The sequence below is a fragment of the Sardina pilchardus genome, chromosome 14 (assembly GCF_963854185.1).
Source record: "Sardina pilchardus chromosome 14, fSarPil1.1, whole genome shotgun sequence".
NCBI lineage: Eukaryota > Metazoa > Chordata > Actinopteri > Clupeiformes > Clupeidae > Sardina > Sardina pilchardus.
In genome coordinates, this window is record NC_085007.1 from 23,759,895 (window position 1) to 23,780,768 (window position 20,874).

Consider the following 20,874-nt stretch of genomic DNA (forward strand, 5'->3'; position numbering starts at 1 on the left):
TACAGAAGTTGATTTGTGTATATTAAACCTGTGAAATAAACATTTTAAAAGAACCAAGTGTCTATGAAATACTAAATTGCAACACAAGGACAAGACACTGAAGTACTGGTCAGTTTTTCGTTTTATTTGGACGAGGGGGTAAAACCAAAAAGTTTGATAAAATGATACGAATTCTTAAAACTGCAGCTACGTGTTCAGCCAATTTGGACAAGGGAGGAGGATCAGGGGGAGGGGACAAATTCAGGGGCGGAGCTTGGCCTTAGCCAAGACACCGCCTTCTTCGATAGAAAACAGTTTGGAGGTCAAACAAGGAAGGGGCTGGGACAAAAAAAAACAAAAAAAAAATACAAAAGAGTTCTTTAAAAAAGGCTTCACCAATAAGATGATGCTCTGCGATAATGTACACCGTCATTCAGAATTTCTGTGTATGTATACAAAAAATAAAATAAAAATAACTGCCGTCTCTCAGGATGCTAGCACTGATTCAAGTATATTCACCTTCGGTTTTTAAGTTTCAGCCAGTTGTTTGTATTCTTTGTCTTTAAATTCTCTGCGCCAACTTTTGCGTATATCTCAACCATTTTGGAAATTAATAAAAAGATCCTTCAAAAACAAAATGCAGATGACCACATTTCATATCCTACCAATACATAGCATACTGTATAAATACGTACATAAATATATTTTACATACAACAGCCAAAACTTTGAAAAGGGGGAGATGAGAGATCAACAGGGAGAAGGTAGTGTGTATATATGTATCTGTTTTGAGTGTGGGGTGGGGTGTGTGTGTGTATGTGCGTGTGCGTGCGCACGTGCATGCGTGTGTCATGATGATGTAAATGGTCTATCCACCTCATCCATCAGTTAATCGGAGGTTGGTGGGTGGGTTGGTTGCCATGGTGTGGTGTGGGCTTGTGCGACTGGTAGCACATATGTGTGTGTGCCCAAATGCACACACACGCGCACACAGACACACACTTGTTCACTCGCACACACGCACGGTCACACACACACGCTTAGTTGCCCCAGTAAGGGGAGCTGCCGTAACTGGACTTGTTGACCTGTGTCTTCTGCTGCATGCTGCTGGACTGGCTCCTCTGGCTCGGACCACCCTGCACACGCACGCACACACACACGCACGCACGCGCACACACACACACACACACACACACACACACACACACACACACACACACACACACACACACACACACACACACACACACACACACACACACACACACACACACACAGAGAACAGAGAGAAATCTCAGCTTTAGGGGTCACAGCAAAGCATGACAACGCAGTATACAGAGCGTGTAGAGAGTCTGTCAATAGGAAATCGGTCATTTCCTGTGTATTAGCCGCAGGACAGTGTTCTATGCAAGTTAAAAGAAACAAAACCATATTAACTGCCCCTGTGTATTAACCTCACAGCTGAAGAAATTTTGTAAAGTCAAATGTATTAGCCGCAGCGAATAGTTTGGAAATTACGGTCTATGAATATGTCAGTAGTGTGAGCACTGCATTAGCCTTCTGACTTGGGAAATTACAGTAGCAGCACTTCAGCTGCGCGTCCTATTCCAGGTGTCAGTGTGACTGTGTCTGGGTATGGATGTTACGGGTCTGTTCAGTACTGTAGTACCTAGGGATTGTGTGTATGTGTGGTAAATATAATATCTGTGTTTAGAGGTGTAGAGAGAGAGAGACGAGAGAGGGAGAGAGAAAGAGACAAGAGAGAGAGAGCAAGAGAGAGAAGGAGACGAGAGAGGGTGTGTGTGTGTGTGTGTGTGTGTGTGTGTGTGTGTGTGTGTGTGTGTGTGTGTGTGTGTGTGTGTGTGTGCCTGGTGTTACCTGTGTGTCCTGGCTCATGTGGTGGTGCAGGAGCTGGGAGTGGGGCTGCTGATGGGGGGGCAGGATGTGCAGGAAGGGGGCGGGGGCGTAGCCCGGAGCCCCCCCAGGGGTGAGCTGCCCAGTGCCCCCCAGGGCAGACGGCAGGGAGAAGGGGGGAGGGGTACCAGCATGGAAACCCTGCTTATCAAACGACTGGAGACACGGAGGGAGAAATGTGTTAGTACAGGAGCAGAGACAAGGCAGAGCCCAAGGGATTGTCCCTTAATATCTGTCTGCTGTTTCAGCCTTCCATCAACACCAAGAGGTTTTCAAGACTCTTCTGTGAACTTCTTTGTGGTTTACTTACATTTAAGGTTGCTGTTATAATCCTATCCTAAATTCTAATACTTCTAATGTATTTTTTTATTTAGGCTATGTGAACTTTTCTTCGAAGTTCTTTAATGTTAATGTCATCATAATTTTGCTTAGGACAAAAGCATCTGCTTAGATTTAAACATCAACATCAACATAAAATGTCAGTACCCAGATTATTTATTCTCCCAAAATGAACAGTGAATTTGATTCTGATGGATAATTCAATGTTCTGCTCCGCTCATAAGGAAACCTTTAGGGTATTCCTGGCAATAGCTTGAGCGTCATTACACATAAAGCAAATGAACGATGACATGATCAAGCAAACAGTGCTGATTAGTTTAGAGTAAACACCATGATGTCTTTCTTTCCCCAACTCTAAATTGGATATATTGAAATGCACCAGCAGTGTAAAGTAAATCACATTTACATGACTGGATCTGTACGGAGGAGATTGATGGTATTTGCTAGAAAGTGTGTGTGCACACAGCCGCTCACCTGGGTCTTATTGTAAACTGTTCCACTGATATCTGGCACACCGGAGTTACTAGACGTCACAGAGACACCTGCAGAAACATGGCGGACCATGTTACCACTTTACATAACAATGCATACATACATACATATACACACATATCTTGTGTGCATCTTGAGTGTAAGTGTGTGTGTGTGTGTGTGTGTGTGTGGTACCTTTCCCCGGGCCGGAGGCAGCAGATTTGGCCTGTGACTGGGAGGAGCTGCTGTAGCCTTTGCTGTAGTCTGCTCCTGCCGGACCCTGCGTCAGGTCGTCGTACCCTGGAACGGTAAACAAATGAGAGGGCTGCAGACACACACACACACACACACACACACACACACACCTGCCAGTGCACAGCACCACCACCACCACCACCACCACACAGCCTTTCAAAACAAACAAACGCTGGCACAGGTGCATAGTCCAGTTCAAATGCCAAATACAGAGCGAGATAAGGAAACAACCTATAAACTGTGTATATGTGGATGTGGACTTCAGACTCAACACAGTTCACAGCTTAATGCAAAAGGATATATACTTATATTACATAAGTTATAGGGAGTAAGGAGTCATAAGGTGTACATAAACTCCTATTGTGTCTGGGTGATAGATATACGTGTGACACTGTGAGTGAGTGAGAGCAAGAACAAGAGGGAGGGAAGAGAGAGAGAGAGAGAGAGAGAGAGAGAGAACGAGAGAGAGAACGAGAGGAGGAAAGGGAGAGAGAGAGAGAGAACGAGAGAGAGAGAGGGAGAGAGCAAAATAAAAGTGAGTGTGTAAGAGAGAGCGTGTGCGCGGCTTCCTCACCTGAGCTAAAGGTGTGCTGGCCGTAGCTGCTGGGCTGCTGGAATGGCGTGGCCTGCGGGGCGTTGCTCAGGCCCATCCCGTGCTGCTTGGCCGAGGCCGGCGGCACGAACATGGTGGGGCCGTACTGGAAGGCGTTGGGCACGCCGGGCATCCCCGGGTAGTAGGGCAGGCCCGTGTAGCTGTAGCCGGGCGGCAGCGCCGGGTTGAGGAAGGCCTGCTGCGCGGCGTGGTGGCCCTGCGACTGCGGCCCGCTGCCGCCGGCGTTCTGGCCCTGTTGCTGCGCCTGCTGAGGGGGCGCCTGGTGAGCAGCCGACAGGGAGGTGGGGGGCGCCGGGGAGGTGGAGTCGCCCCGCCCAAACTTTGTGACTTCACCTGCAGGGGGGGGGGGAACGAAGACGACGTGGACAATCCATCAGGGAGAGCAATGAGAAAGAGAGAGTGAGTTAAAGGGTTCTAGGCTTCATTTACCTATTTTAGAAATAGTTCCTATAAGTTTCGTTTGTTTTCACTCCACCCCAAACAGATATTGTATCTGTTTGTTTTGTAATATGTCCGCTTTGGCAACACTGTTCAATTCAATTCAATTCAATGGAGCTTTATTGGCATGGCTCAAATAAGCAAAGGGGCATTCACACCAAGAATCAGAATCCGCTTCGTTGGCCAGGTTTGTGTAAACAAACGATAATGAACAATAATGATAACGATAACGATAACGATAACTATAACTGTAAAAGTGTACACACTGATCAACAATAAGAAAAGTCTCTCCTCGTATTAATGAATGTGACAGTTTCTGATTGGCTGTTAGCTTTTTATCGTTCTCAGAATCGGTCTGAAAGGGATCCCCAACAATATCGTTCTTTATGTCGTTATTGTTTATGTGTGAACGTCGTCATTCATATAAATGAGAACCATATTTGTTTATAGTTATCGTTCTCGGTGTGAACAGCCCTAAAGAGTTACTGCTGCTCTAGATGGCTCGGTCGAGGGCGAGTGGATTGGGAGGGTTGGGGGGTTAGGGGGGAGGGCGCTGGCCGTACCTGAGTAAGGGTTGTTGGCAAGGCCGCCGTCTCTGCTGGAGAGAGCCGCCGCAGGGCCTGGGAATGTGATTCCGTAGTAGTCCTGAGGAGGACAAACAAACACGCTCAGAAATGGACACCAGCATAACCTGCATTCTACACCCACAACTTCACCATTCCAGCCCCCTCCACCCACACTCCCCCCCCCCCCCACACACACACACAGAAAGAAGATGAAATCTAAGCATTGCCAAAACCTCCCGGGAGACAATTTCAGCAAGGCCATGTCCAGCTGAGCTTGAACTTGGACATGACGTGCAGGACTGCGAATGTTACTCAATCGCTCCAGTTGCGAAATAAAGATGAATCTAATGCTGGACAGTCAGCACAGTAAAGAGCCGCCAAGGAGGCCAAGAGCTGAAGGAGGACTCACCATGGGTAATCTAGACTGCAGCATGTGCAGGTCTTCGTAGCCATAGATTTGCTGTGGGCGGTGGGGAGAATCAGAGGGTTACACAAGAGGCGTGAAACATATCACCACACAACACAACACCACACAATGCATTCATTGCGGAAGGAGCCTACATGCATCTACCAGACTGGCTCAAAATCAATACAGTGAGAACAAACAAACGCTGCAGCTGTCCCTAAATCAATGCATTTCACACATTGCCTAATGTGTTAGTGTGCTATATTGAACACTCACACCTACTTGAATTGATTAACAGGAAAATGTGGCCTATTAGTAGAATTGTACAGTCCACATACAACACCACCACCCCCACAACAATTCCAAACATAGATCCAGACACAACAGAGCATGGTGCTATAAATAATTGGCCAATTGCATATTGCATCAATACATTTTTTATGAGTGTCTGTAGCTTCAGCAACAGCCTTGACCTGAGGATGACCCTTGAGCTCTCTCTGTATGTGTGTGTGTGTGTGTGTGTGTTGGGCATGGCTGACAGTAGTTACCGGGTATGCTGGCAGGAGGCCTCCGGGACCCATGATGTACTGGTTGGGCAGAAGAGGAGGAACCCCCTGAGACAAGTTAGGAGGAGCTTTACCTGACAGGGAGGAAGATTCGGGGGGAAGGGAAAAGGAAAATAGAGAACGGGCAGAAACATCAATAAACCTGACAAGAAAAATTTCAAACATCCACTGACATCTCATTTTACAATTTGAAAAGTCTGCAATTCTAAACTCGTACACTTTTTGATTCAGTGAACTGCTCATACCGCTCCCTTAGCTCTCAGTTCTGTGTTTGAACTAAAAAGCTAAAAACTAAAAACCAAAAACTCCAGTGTTCGTGCACAGTCCTGACTGTGAACTGGAATCAAAGCTGCTCAGCGCTTTATACGCCACGCCGGCCAATCAACACTGTTCCAGCAGCACAGAGACAAAAAGGGATGTTATCTGATTGGCTACTGAGGTCAGATATCAACAACCTCTCTCCAACCCAAAAGCCATATTACAGATTACATCTTTAGGCATCAGATGTGGGGCCTTTATTTTGGCGCGGTCCACATGCGGGCCACACCCGGGCCACGTGCGGGCCTTGGCCCGTACTTACTGGAGGAGGACAGCAGCTGTGTGGTCCTGATGGCGGACGCCGTGTTGGCATTCGTTGTGGTCCCGTTGGCGGTGAGGCCCAGCATTCCGGAGCTGTGCAGGCCGGCGTTGCTGCTGGCGATGCCCACGGAACCGCCGACGCTCATGGGCAGGCCTTGTGTCTGCACCCCTGAGTAGGTCACAGAGGAGGGGGGAGCCAGCGAGTTCACGCTGTCCACACTGGAGTGCTGCTTGGACAGGACAGAGGGACAGAAGCATTTATTAAGTTAATAGTTAGTTACATGTCTTCATTAATAATGAAGAGTAGGAAATCATGTCCAGCATTAATTTCTGTGTGTGTGTGTGTGTGTGTCTGTGTGTGTGTGTGTGTGTTTTTGTGTGTGTGTGTGTGTGTGTGTCAGGCAGGCAACATATATACACACACACAGACAGACAAAGATAAAGATCACTTACTGCGAGAGAAGAGCTGGTAACAAGTGCTGAGACAGAGGAGTGGCCACTGCTTACATGACTAATGAGAGGCAGAGAGACACAAAGACGTCCAATCACACCAGTGCATTACGGGCCCCGCTTGACAAGTGTGCAGCAATGAGCTGATTATACACTCTGACTGAATGACATGTAATCTAGTCTGGCGCTCTAACAAAGCCCATCTACAGTCAAGCTGTCTAGGTAGTGCACCACTCAAGCAGGGTAATGCACCACTCAAATAGCAGCTTGTACTTTCTATTCTGACTCACACTATAACTTATGACGGCTACTCAGCGAGGGACTCCAACTGATGCGTCTACACTATTAAACGATGAGACATTTTTTTTTTGTGTGTGTGTATTTCTTGGGTTAAATTTTTGGGGGGAAATTCTCCCATCTAGTGGTGACAAGGCATATTGCAACAGATTCCAGCTCTTACTAGCTATGGAAGCCGCACAATAAATGTACTAGCTGATGCAACAAGATTTTATTTATAAGTTATAAGATGTTAGGCTATTTAAGAAAAAAAATCACTGTAAGTTGCAATAAGTAATTCAGTCAGTGAAACTATTGGTCATATACTCCATGCAAAATGCAAAATGAATAATGCCATAATGGACTATTTGGTTAATAATACAAATTTGACTTCTATTCAACGTGTACTTTGTAAACGAAGTGTAAAGGTACCAAATTACTAGTGCTAATGTTATTCGACAACACTGTACAAAATCTGTAGTTCAAGATAATGCTAACGTGGTCTTCTATTTCCGTATGAAGCTCATCAGGTGACTCAGTCATAGGGGCTTCCTGGCAGCTGCGAGCACAAAGGCGGTAGCTAGCATTTCAGGGATGTCTCTCCTTGGCTAATGTATTCTAAAGATGGAGGCCAAAACATGGCTGCCGCTGTACGGGCAACTCTCACGCCTGTGTTCTAAAGGGCCGATTCTACACTTGCGAGAATGCTATGATTGTTGGTGGAAGTAATTATACAAGAATGAGCACATATTTTTTTTAAATTTGAAGAATCAACGCAATAAATTACACAATGTAGCTTTAAACCAATGAATCAGAGTGATAATAGCAGAGTTAGCAATATTCTAAAATGGTATTCACAGCACTTCCTCTTGACAAAATGTATTTCATTTGGTTAAAATCTGTTTAATTCAGCAGTGTTCTGCGTGGGAATGTGTGCTACCTGCTGAGAGGGGGCAGGCTGGCTGAGGGGTGCTCGGCTGCCAGGCTGGAGAGTGGTGTGCTGTGGGGGGGCATGGAGGGGGGCAGGATGGCCGAGGGGGCAGAGACGGGCCCACTGCCCGCACTGCCCAGAGACGGTGACTCCGGTTTGGGGGTGGAGGACGCGGATGTGGCTGTGGAGGGGGGGAGGAAGAGAGAGACAAAAAGAGAGAGAGAGGGAGAAATGGAGAAGGGGAGGAAGAGAGAGACAAAAAGATAGAGAGAGAGAGAGAGAGAAACGGGGGGGGGAGAGAGAGAGAGAGATATTGTTATCGGTTCCGAGAAATGAGGACCATTCTCAGAGTTGTCTCAAGTGCTTTTCTACGGATGCAAAATGCAGCGAGCCACAAAGTAGTGGTTAATTACTTCCTTTGCCCATTTGATGCCGGTCTGGCAAGTGCACGATTGTTATCCTGAGTGAAATGCAGCATAAAGGGCCTCGCATGTCCTTATTTGTGTGTTATTTCACAATAAAGCCACTGATGTGGCTATTTATTGTGTATTATACTTACAGTCAAGAGCAGCAGATGTCCTCACACCGTTATAACCATTCTACATGAAAAAAAAAACACAAAAAAAACCAGACATTACAACTAGGCAACATACAGAAACAACTACATCTACATATTAACTGACCAATCATACTGGCTGATACTAAGCCAGGGATGGGCGAGGAGCCAATCAGGACTCACCGTCACAGGGCCAGGGGCTTCTTTGCTCTGGGAGAAAGCGAGCCTCGAGTGCGGGGCGACGGCGCAGTCGTAGCTGCTGGCCGCCGAGGAGACGGAGGACGAGGAGGGGGTGGCGGAGGGCACGGGCGCCGTGCTGGGGGTGCTGAGCGAGGGCGCCAGGCTGGGCAGGGCCACGGAGGCCGACGGGTAGATGCTGTCCGTGGAGGCCAGGGGCAGCATCAGGGGAACCGGGTTGGTCAGAGACTCACTGCGCGTGGGGGGGAGAGAAGGAGGTCAAAGGTCAGCTACCTCACACATCACTAAGCTCTGATTGGCCCTTCAGGACCACTGTCACATCTGAAAAGGTCAGCCCAGTGACTAAGCACTCGTGACCAAACACAAATGAGGAAGTACAGCACCCAGCACTCTGTACTCTGCACAGACTTACTAAAGCACACACAAACTACGTAGAGAGTTACGTACCACGATGGCTTCCAAACACATTAATCCGAGTGTGTAAAGCGTGAGTAGAAATGTGTCTGTGTCTGTCTGTGTGTGTGTGTGTGTGTGTGTGTGTCTGTGTGTGTGTGTGAAGTGAGTACAAATGTGTGTGTGTGTGTGTGTGTGTATGTGTCTGTGTGTGTGTGTGTGTGTGTGAAGTGAGTACAAATGTGTGTGCGTGTGTGTGTGTGTGTGTGTGTGTCTGACCTGAGGTTTGGAGTAGAGGCTGCTGTGTGTGTGTGTGTGTGTGTGTGTGTGTGTGTGTGTGTGTGTGTGTGAAGTGAGTACAAATGTGTGTGCGTGTGTGCGTGTGTTCGTGTGTGTGTGTGTGTGTGTGTCTGACCTGAGGTTTGGAGTAGAGGCTGCTGTGTGTGTGTGTGTGTGTGTGTGTGTGTGTGTGTGTGTGTGTGTGTGTGTCTGACCTGATAGGTTTGGAGTAGAGGCTGCTCTGCGTTTGACTGACAGCAGGAGGGTCTCTGGGCGCCTCGCTGCTGCTGCTGTTGGTGCTGCCGCTGTTGGCGCAGGCCTCGGGCGCGCTGAAGTCCGGCAGGGCCGACTCCGAGCCAAAGTCCAGCGCCCCGAACTGCACGTTCAGCCCCGGCACGTCTGCTGAGCCCGGCATCTCCACGGCAGACGAGGGGATCTGCGCACGCGCACACACACACACACGCGCACAAACACACACAGACACACACACACTGTGTTGAGACCTTCTCTGGGAAGAACTGCTTTGCTTGATCTTTCCTAGTGCAAGTTCAGCAGTACAGCAGAAGTGCAGTATTGTGCTTTCCCCATGTCTCCACTGACTAATTTCAGAAAGGTGCTGAGTGTCTTCAAACAGTATAAACTCATTCTGTCTCGCTCTTTTCTCGGTTCAGAACTGCATGAGGTCTCATACAGGAAACTGTGTGGCAAGACCATAGACGGTAAAACATAGGGCAAGACGTACAGCTTTTCTTGTCTTGATAGGCTAATGTACGCAAAAGGCTCTCTGAACGCTTGTGCTTCCGATGGAACCGGATATTGTTAATGTAATGATTAGTGTCTATCTTCACGGACCCGGTTGGGTGTTGCCCTAGGGAATCAGCAAGTTACGATACAGAAGGATTTGTGTGTGTGTTTAAAATGTTTATTATTGGCCAAGTGAAGATGTAAGGAGCAGAATATAACAGAAGATGCCGTTACAACACAGTTAACGCTCTAGAGGCTGTACTGGACTGCCATGGCGCCACGTTTACATGAAGTAGGCAGAGCGGTAGATAAAACAGAGTGGCGACACTCCCATAGACCTCCATAGGAAAAAATGGCAGCGCTTTTTCCAGGCTATTTCCTCGTTATGGGACTTTTGGAACTATTTACAGCCAATCTCTTGGTCAGTAGTTAATGAGTTTATTGATTACACCTTCCAGCATCTAGAAGTACATCCCACCCTCCTGCAATTCAGCCATTCGGCGCAGGTTTTTTGGAATTTTTGATCGCGTGGCGGCGACATCAAAGCGTGTCGCAACTCTCTCTCTCTCTATGGCTCTGGAACTAGGTAAATGGAAAACGTTTGGGAGGTTGAGGGTTGGACTGACCTTGGAGGAGGGAGGTATCCTGCGTTTCTGCGTCTTCATCTGCCTCTGCTGTTGTGCGTTAGCCACGGCCTGTGCGTCCGGCTGCTGGGCCTGCTGCGAGGGTCCGTCGCGCTGCAGCGAGGGCTCCTGCGGCTTGGCGAAGGGCTCCAGGGCGCCGCTGGGGGCCGAGGTGGCCGGCGGGGGGCTGGGGGGCTGCTGCTGCTGCTGCTGCTGCTGCCGGGCCAGGGGAAGGGGGCTGCCGTGGCTCAGGGCGCTGGGCGTCTGCCTCTGCGCCAGCTGGCTCAGCACCAGAGACGGCTCCGGCTGCAGCTTGAACTCACCTGGACAAACAAACAAACACACACACACACACACACGAGAGGGTTAGCTTATATGGGTAGAGCACTTAAGAGTATGTGTCTACGTGTGTATATGATAAATGCAGAAGCATGTATGTCTGTCTGCCTGTAGAAGTTACACAATTGCAGAAATGCTCATCGGTTTGCGTACACTTTAAAGCAGACATAATAGTATGCTGTGAGCAAAGCGTTAGCGTGTGTGTGTGTGTGTGTGTGTGTGTGTACGTGTGTGTGTGCACATGTGTGTGTGTGTGTGTTGTGTGTACGTGGTGTGTCTTGAGACTCACGGCTGAACTGCGAGGGTGTGGGCATGGAGCTCTGAGTCACGGGCGGCTTCATGTCCCAGGACGACGGAGCAGCGGTGGACACGGAGGGAGGTGCGGCCGGCGCCGCCGACCCCCCCAGGCCCCCCACCCCCGGGCCGTGGCCGGGCCCCGTGCTGCTGGGGGGCTGCGTGGGCAGCGGGCCCAGGCCCGGTCCCTTCAGCTGCTCCAGGATCTGAGCTCCGGCAGACTGGCCCAGCTTGGGGCCGCCCAGCTCGCCGAATCCAGAGCCCAGCACAGACGACTGCACACACGGGGGAGGGAGGAGGGGGAGAGAGAGAGAGAGATGCCATTTTTTTAAAAAAACAAAAACAAATTAAGTCTACTCCGTCAAGCATCACAGTATTTCTTTTTTTGACACAAAATTCGTTCCCTTTTTTGCCATACCAAAGGTCGGGTAAGAAGTGGTGTGCTTTCAATAGCTGAACCACCATTTAAGCATAAAATGTCAAGATGACGAACATAACAACAATAATAACAATAATAATAAAATAAAACCTTAATTTAATAATGGTTCTATTGAAACAAAAAGGTACTTTCTCTTGTGTCATACATAAGACATGCCTTGTATTTTTCCAAGTTCATTCATGCAAAAGCCTACGTGAATCAAATCTGTGGGTTAATGGTACATTTTTAACTCGTTAGTGTTCACAGATGTTGATGCAAAGTGTGTTCATGGATGCTGATAGCCGATGCAAAGAGGCTGGAGATCTCACCAGGGTGGCATGTGCGTAACTGGCAGTGCCCGGTGTAGTGCCCCCGTTGCGGGTAGTGTGGTGGTGGGAGTTGGTGAACACCAGGCTGTGGGAAGGTGCCTTCAGGGGCCCACCCACTTCCTCCCTGCCAGCCGGCTTCTGCAGCAGAGAGGCCAAGTCCAGACTACACACACACACACAAAATAAATCTTCATGAGTCTCCAACAGACATCTCCAAGAGACAAAAAACAAACAACATAAACAGCACTGTCATCTCGCAATGACTTCTAGACACACAGAGTGCCAAAAAACACCACCTCAAAAGCACATAATCATCACCTTGTGTGTTTTGACACCCGACAACACACAGAAAACACCCTGGACTATCATCGAGACGATGACCAATGTGGCTTTTGTACATCACCCCATGCTGCCCTGACATGCTGAAAATGACCACAGCGTCTCCAGAGCTGTAGGAGTGTGTAGGGGTGTGATCTGGAGCCATGCTAGTCTCTCACCTTTGGCCAGGTGTGACGTGGTTCTCCGTAGCAGGTGCACAAGAGGCGGTGAACACTTTGGTCTCGGAGAGCTTTAGGGGAGCAGAGGGAGGGAGGGAGACTGTGAGCTTTGGGGGGCGAGTAGTCAGCATCACCACACACACACACAATTCTCATGATACAGAGTCACTGGCTGACTAGGTTCAGTGGGAACTCACACTTACGTCCTCGCTCCAGTCCTCAGCGGCCCAGTCCTCCAGAGGGCTCCTCCAAGCCACTGAGAGAGAGAGAGAGAGAGAGAGTGAAAGAGAGAGTGAAAGAGAGTGTGAAAGAAAGAGAGAGAGAGAGAGTGTGAAAAAGAGAGAGTGAGTGAGAGAGAAGGGTAGAGGACAAACACAGAGCAACCGGTAAATCTCAAAACGACAGAATGTCAGAAATACAAACAAAGCCAAATTTAAACCAATTCAACCAAACCAAATAGAAAAAGTCAAGGTAGGTCAAAATGGTACATCTGTCAGCTTAAATCCAACTAAATCCTAGACAAATTACCTGAGGCTTACAGACAAGTCATGAAATTGTGCAACACCAGTTCGACAGCTTGCAAAAACGCAACAACAGTTCCAACAACTGAAAGCCATCATCACTGAGATGGCCTAGATCCCTCACCTGGCCCATCTGTGGTGTCATTGGCCCCGGCCTCCCAGTTCTCCGTGTGCGCGCCACCTGATCCCTGCTCTGTGGTGTAGTCGGCAGGGTTGAAGGTCCTGAAATGTGAGGAGGAGGAGGAGGAGGAGGAGAGAGAGCATCCAGGTTAAACACAGCACACATTACTGCATTAGCATTTAGCATTTACCGTCAATGACCAATAAAAAAACAAAACTGTGAGGGTATATGGCACAAAGTGCAACTTCATATTAGTATTATTATGTCATGAGCTGTGAATTGGAGTGTAATTACCACCAAAAGAGATTTGACTTGGGACAAAATTGTGTTGACACCACCTATGCAGTGTTTCCCGCAGGAAATTTGTCTCTGTCACTGATATACAACATATATGCATAGCATCATATACATATATGTTGCATGTTATGTGAGTGTTTTATATATATAAAAATATTATTATTTATTCATGACAGCACACATTATGAAGATAACATAGGTAGTGATACTATTATATTAGGCACCAACAGCGCTAGCCTACCTCATTCTGTCTCTTGCTGCTTCAGCTGTCAGCAGCACTGGTTGAGGCCTGGAAATATCGTAAGCAAAGTAGCCTAATTGGATAGCTGATCAATGCTTACTAGTTGGACTGTGCAGTTTCCCCCATATGTGCGGTTAAAGTTTCAAACTAATACCTTTTCAATCTTGGAACAGGACACTTTGAGTCTGGGAAAATACTTTTCCATTCACATCGGGATTTAGATGATAAGAACTCAAGAATGAACTTGAATGCAACAATTTTACACAAATTAGCGCAGTGTGCTAATGATGCTAACTGGATTTAATAGCAATTTAGCCAATCATCTACTATGTGACAACAGTCCTTGCTTGCACGATTGTAAATGTTTGGATATATGGGCATGTCCATAACGAGAGAGACAGACACACAGAAAAAGAGAGAGACAGAGAGAGGATAGGCTGCATAAAGGTGCAAATAGCTCTGTAATGAAATATCTATGAAATTACAAAAGTATCATTCATCATTTTTTTTGGGGGGGGGGGGCAATGTTGTTAAGGCGGGGGGGCGTGTTTTGCTCAGGCGGTCGCCCAAGCTGTATAACACTGCGGGAAACACTGCTTTGCCAGAGCAGGATATATACCCACCCCATTCCCTGTGCTGTAAACCGGCTGGTCCCTGGGGCTCTGCCTCTTCCCCTGCTTCCTGACACTGCGCGCACACACACACACACACACACACACACACACACACACACACACACAAAGTTACCATTTGGCACAACAGGCATGTGGGCAGCTATGGCATTCCTCTGTAAGTGTGGGACTGTAGGTCATGAATGTGGTGACATGTGTTTTCTGGTTTGCGCTGTCCTATGCATGCATGTCCAAGACATGACTGTTTGTGCATGCATTTCAAATGAGTGTGTGTAGTACGTGCGTGTGTATATATGTATGTGTATATGTGGGTATATGTGTGTGCAATGTGGAGGCTGAATATGTCTCTGATTACCTCGTCCTCTTCCCCTGCGGCCGCGGTCAGCACCTCTTTCCACATGAGCAGCGTCCACCCCATTCTCCTCTGCTCGCACTGGGAGAGAGGAGAGGGACAGAGAGGAAGACATGGAAGGGAAAAAAAAGGGGAACAGAAAGGGTAGAAGGGAAGTGAGTCTTTTAAACAAAAGACATCATACTGCAGACATTTTAACTAACAACTCACATTTAAAAGACAACATTGGAGACTTCTGATGTTTACCACATTACTTTCACACACACACACACGGCAGGACGCGCACACACACCCTCACCGGGCCGGCTGCGGCTGCCTCCCCGGCCTTTCTTGCTGGCCCCGCCGCGTCCGCGGCTGCCCTCTCGCTCTCCGCGCTTGTCCCGGTTCTCGCGGTTCTCACGGTTCTCCTTGCTCTCGGAGGAGCTGCTGTCTTTCCCCACCTTCTTCTTCCCTACCGTCTCCCAAGAGGAGGCCTGCAGGAGACGAGACAAACACCATTCAGATGCACATATCCACACATCCACCCTGTACACCCTCTCTCACACACACAGGGGTCTGGCACGCATACAAAACCAAAGAGCACAGTCTATTCAATAGCCAATTGTCATGCAAAATCATTCAGAGACTGACATGTAAAGGAAGCTCAAGGGCCTCAGCCATCAGAAAAACACATACACACACAATCATTCTGTGAGTAGCTAATGTAAAATGCTCCAATGGTAAATAAACATTTAAGATGTCATAATGAGAGGTACTATAACTTGTCATTGTTTGGCACTGGCAACTCTAGCTATGTGAACTGGCGCGAGACTAAGTCTTTAATGTGTGTTTACCGTTTGCTCCCAAGCCGTTTTGATTCTGTAAGCACTGCAAGATTACACCAAGAGACGGCACCAACCCACTTTCTATTTAGAGTTTTCCAAGAAAACATAGACACATACCCCCGCCCCCCCTTCCCCCCACACACGTAAACAAAATAAAACGGACGGCAGGATTTATTGCTGTGGGCTCCTCAGGTTACCGTGCAGTACAGTAAGCCACGCCATCTCCCTGCAACTGAACCAGACACCACTCGCGTCGTCACTAGACTTATGTAAATCGTCTCTCGAACACACCCCTCTACCGCACCCTCTGACCCAAAACATTATCTCTCTCCTCGCCCGAAATCCTCTGCACGCATGTGCCAGGAGCCACCGCAGGTCTCTCTGACACGGACTGCCAGCAAATATTAATGAGTGCCTATAAGGAGGCGATAACACTTTGATTAAAGTCCTCATTTCAATGAATTAGACTCTTGAGCCTTCTGTGAGGGCTCAGCTTACTGCAGTATTCTGGGGAAGGGTGTGTGTGTGTGTGTGTGTGTGTGTGTGTGTGTGTGTGTGTGTGTGTGTGTGTGTGTGTGTGTGTGTGTGTGTGTGTGTGTGTATAGAGGGATTAAGAGCAAAAGGCCTGCAGACAGATTATTCTGATAAAACTCTGCTACCCCCAGCAACAAACAAATCACTGCTGGCCGTCTCATTTGTTTTGACAAGAGGAGCCGGTAGGAGAAAAGCACATTATTACTTAATCTGTGCTGCAATATGCTTAAATTCAACAACAACAACAAAGTTCTGGAAGTTTCCTGGAACTGTCCGACTCCTTCTGACTGCCAGTCATTCATTCTTTATGTCTGCAGAAGTCTGGATGTTTGGTCTGTAAATATTCCAGTGAAAAACGTTTACACACACACACAGATAGATGAAAGAATAAATAAACAGACACAGAGACAGAGACAGAGACAGAGACAGAGACAGAGACAGAGACAGAGAGAGAGAGAGAGAGAGAGAGAGAGAGAGAGAGAGAGAGAGAGAGAGAGAGAGAGAGAGAGAGGAGAGAGAGAGAGCACACGCAGGCAGAGTAGTTCTAGGAGGCCATGATCTCACAGCACCTGCAGAGTATAACCTTGTGTAAGCAGAGAGGCCTTGAAAACAGATCTTTACTGGAGAACACTGCAAGCCCTGGCTCCATCCTCTCTCCCATGCTCAATCCCCTCATACCCACCCAGACCCCCAAATCTCATATCCGTCCAAATCGTCTCTACCGATCCCTGATGGATCTCACGGTCAGTTTCTCCCTCACCGTGTCCGAGGTCCCTTCCAGCAGGAAGTTGATGGCTCGGTTCACATCCTCATTGCAGTCGTGCAGTGCCACCATGCACTCATCCTGGTTCTTTCCGGTCACCTCCATCAGCTGCGCACACAATACACAGATCATATATTACAACACAGATGAATACAATATTTACATAAGAGTGGGGATGACCAAACAGCCAACATTATTATATGGCATGAATTCAACGTCAACTTCTTCTATCAAGTCTTTCAAATCCAAAGGAAAAACCTTCTCATCAGAGTGGTGCGTGCTCTTTCTGACCTGTTTGACTTTGTCTTCAAAGTCTGCATCGTTCTTATCGTAGATCATCTGGGCAAGTCGGATCTGTTCGGCTGTTGCCTGCAACAAGCAGTGACACAGAATGCATTAGGGTGGACGTTACATACACACAGAGATTTATATCTATCTTGTGGCCCCCGCCCCGCAGTTGGAGAGACTCAGTCAATGGCACCGGTGCGTATGTGACGCCTTACCCAGTTTCTGTGGCTGTGTCGAGCAAGTGTGGTGTATCAGACTCAACTGTGGGAGTTTCTGTGGCTGGGAGTGAGCACAGTTAACGGTAACAGCTTACATGGCTGGCTCTGTGTGTGTGTGTGTGTGTGTGTGTGTGTGTGTGTGTGTGTGTGTGTGTGTGTATTACCAGTGTCTTGGCATGTCTGTCATGGACTCCCCTTTCGCTATTAACAGTATCTGTGTGTGTGTGTGTGTGTGTGTGTGTGTGTGTGTTAAGGTGAGCTTATTTCTATGCCTCCAGCTGTGTGTTGAGTGTGTGTGTGTGTGTGTGTGTACTTGGGGTGGGCCTCTGGACTCACCTGTGGCTGTTTCTGTGGCTGAGAGTTCTGTGTGGTTGCGGGCAGCACCTTGTCCCGAGAGCCCCGGGCTCGGTCGCTGCCTAATGACGTCATCATATACAGTATATACAAAACAATGTATGTACAAAATAGAAAAATCTGGAAGAGAAGAACAAAGACGGAAAGTCAGACTCTCACTCATGAGGGAACACTGAGATCATCTAGTGCCTTGAGAGGTCCGTTTCCTCCTTAATGTAAATACCAGAGCAGATTCTCTGGGTCTTAACTGATTTTCTTGAAAGCGACTTCCTCTGGCTGTTTTTGAGGCGCTGAATGAAACCACACACACAAAAACACGGCTTTCTACACACAGGGGGTATCACATTCCCACAGTCATAAACCCAGTTGGACTAGATTGTGCAACACTGACCGTTAGAGGCCTCTTCCACACACCCTTTCCCTCTCTCCCTCTTTCTTACTCACACTCACACACCCTTTATCAGTTGTCCAGCATAAATTTAGGCCTGGGATAGTCTGCCCTGGTGTCCACTTACATGTCCCAACTGTGCCCCCCCCCCCTCCTCTGTCCTCACAACACACTCCCAAACATACCACTAGCCCACTGCCCCACACCCTCATTGTTACGCTCAACACAATCCCTCTCCTGCCAAATGCATAAAACAACCAAATCCCACACAGCAGAACAAAAGACATCACGCTCATTCCCAGCTGTAACAGCATTTCCACACATTTCCAACTGGAGTTCAGTGAAACGCTGGCCAGAGTAAAGCAAAACACAGCAGGAGTTCATACAACCTTGTCTATCCTGAAGGAGAACTGCTCAAAACACCATTGTTTCAAATGTATATAGATATGGATTTAATTCGCAAATAGTTTAAGCAGAGAGTCATAGGGAAAACAGTGTAATCTGCACACTCAGAAAACCTCACTACAGACGTGCTGTTATCTTTTTGCTACTGCTATGTGCCAAAGTAATCTGTGTAAACAACCTTAATATAAAGGTAGCAATCAAACTCCAATAACATTACCATGCCAAATGACTTAAGGCCGTAAATAGAACCTTTCCTACTTTTAAGACTGGGGTAAAGATAGCACAGCCTGTTTACAGTACCTGCAGGATCTAGGCTAATTCGACACTTCATTGGTCGAGGGAGGTATAAGGGGACGCTAGCAGTGTCTTCGCGTACAGACAGTGATTTCAAGCTTACAACCTGTGTGGTGTCGCCCTAACAATCAATACTGGAAGTCAAAAATTCTGATGAAATGTGTAATATGCGTCAAAAGATGCAGACTGACTGCGATGATTCCGTCGTATCACGTACTACCAATCGGTCAAATGATGTCAAATAAAGCAAAACATACAGGACAACGCGTTTGCATATTTATCCCGTGATTGCAAAATCACAAAATAAACCAGGAGGAATACATGCGTTCGTCGTTCTTTGCAGCGAAAGAGACGGTTGTAAAGACACTCACATTTTATTACGAGTGGTAAGATGGGTGAGGGTGATTCGAGGAAAACAAGTGGTCTTTTCAAACAAAAAGGAGAAAAGAAAAAAAAAACACAAAGCAGTCGCTTCAACACTGACGTCGACCGCTAATGACGTTTCCTTAAGACCTTCTATGTCATTGGCTTATTTGTCACCAAATGGTGCTAGCTACATCGCGGTGCGTTCACAGCATCGAGCAAATCTGTTCTCTACTGTAGCGATTTACATTTCGATACAACATTTAGAAGTAGCGAGCTATTAAACGCCCATGCATTTACATTCTGTTAAATAAAAATCCAATCCATACTCACTTACCAAGAACGATTTACAATATTTAAAAGAAATGCGGGTCAAAGAACCCTTCAGCTGGTGGCATAGTCAACGATCAATGTGACAACAGAATACCCGACATTACAAGAAAATGTAATACATTAGTTTGCCTATTTTGAGATTATACCTGTAACGTTACTGCTCTCTCTAGTTTATGTTAGGATTAAACGAAAGAGTCCCAAACCATATATATTTAGCTAACAAACATCAGTTTGCCACTTACGCTTTGCGTCGATCACTCAAGAATCTAACGCTACAAACAATAGGATTTACTTCTGATTTCAGAGTCTTGAGAAGTCTTCATGACTAACATATCAGTTATATATCATTTAAATTGAAACGTTGGCAGCAGTACGTCGCTAGCTAATGTTGCTGGAGAAAGATTAGGTACTTAGTAAGATAAGTGGAACACTTCAAAAGTAAATATTGATATTACGTTAATATAACAAGGTACAAGTGACAATACTAGTTACCTTTCTGAATAAAGGCTGCTAACGTTGTCAATCTAGTGAGTTATTCTTCTCTTCGAAAAAAATTGATCAGACGATGTTTCGCAATAACAACAAAACGGTCAGCCCCACATCTCTTGCATTGCATTGCCAAAGCTATATGGTCGAATCTCTTTGTCCTAGCTAAGTGTTAGCTGGCTAGCTGGTCTGACTTATTTCCTCTGTTCAATTGTTGTAGCATTGCTAGCTAGATAGCTACATACCAAGCTAACAAATACACGACCGCCCGGCGTCCTTGTATAAGCTATGCGTGTAAAATCGTGTGTGTGGGTCCGTGTGTACTGGGAAAATCAAGAAATAGGAAGGACGCCTAGACTAAATGGCAACGTAGAGCTACGGAGGGCCGAGCAAAGAACGTATTTTGCTGAAAAAATGGCCACAGAGCATAGCTAAAATCTCACTCCGACGTTTCCTAGCTAGCTGCCCTATCTAGCTAGCCTACCGGGGAACAAGCCAACAGAGTTGCATAACAAAACCGAGGACAAGAACATGTTTTAATCAACTACAGATTATGATGTTTAACGAATTAGTATATCAGAAGAGAATTGATTCGGTTAATTACACTATACAAGCTAGGTTTATGTTAATAGACAGGATTTGTTTTTTATTACCTGCTAACACGCTTCACTCAGCCAGCAGCAGATGCGATCACGTGACTCACCGCGCCACCGTTACTGCTTTCCCTGGATCCGCGAGAAGAATACACCAATCCACGCACGCGCGCACGCTCATAACCCAGAAAATAATAACACAAGAATTCTAATGGCAAATAGCACCTAAAAATAATGTCTGATATGCCTTCTACGCCATCAGACGTTACAGCTACCCATGTCTCGTCTAAACATCAACTCGAAGTTTTAACATGTGTTTTCCTTTAGGATGCGATATCGAGTCCAAGGAGAGTTGATTTCTTTTTGGATCACAGACAAATCTTGTATGATGGAAATGCGCATTCCACAACTCAAT

At 47.1% G+C, this 20,874-nt stretch overlaps 1 protein-coding gene across 8 annotated transcripts; it reads right to left on the minus strand.

The window, feature by feature from the left end:
- Nucleotides 1–103: 103 nt before the first annotated feature.
- ubap2a (ubiquitin associated protein 2a) lies at nt 104–20,871 on the minus strand. Of its 8 annotated transcripts, none has more exons than XM_062553583.1 (28): nt 20,520–20,871; nt 17,580–17,717; nt 17,029–17,106; nt 16,735–16,845; nt 14,915–15,089; nt 14,620–14,697; nt 14,256–14,319; nt 13,633–13,680; nt 13,098–13,195; nt 12,650–12,708; nt 12,453–12,523; nt 11,956–12,118; nt 11,204–11,483; nt 10,579–10,898; nt 9,424–9,644; nt 8,522–8,768; nt 8,342–8,381; nt 7,792–7,963; nt 6,579–6,636; nt 6,127–6,352; nt 5,529–5,620; nt 4,984–5,034; nt 4,572–4,653; nt 3,532–3,903; nt 2,898–3,002; nt 2,706–2,773; nt 1,857–2,048; nt 104–1,114 (listed from the first exon to the last, which is right to left on the minus strand). In XM_062553583.1, exons 2-28 carry the CDS (start codon nt 17,673–17,675, stop codon nt 1,019–1,021), a joined length of 3,663 nt encoding a protein of 1,220 aa, XP_062409567.1. In that variant the 5' UTR covers nt 17,676–17,717; nt 20,520–20,871; the 3' UTR covers nt 104–1,018. The 8 variants fall into 8 exon arrangements, with proteins under 8 accessions (XP_062409567.1, XP_062409568.1, XP_062409565.1 ...); XM_062553584.1 differs by having other exon boundaries at nt 12,656–12,708; nt 14,909–15,089; XM_062553581.1 differs by having other exon boundaries at nt 14,909–15,089.
- Between the last annotated feature and the right edge of the window lie 3 nt (nt 20,872–20,874).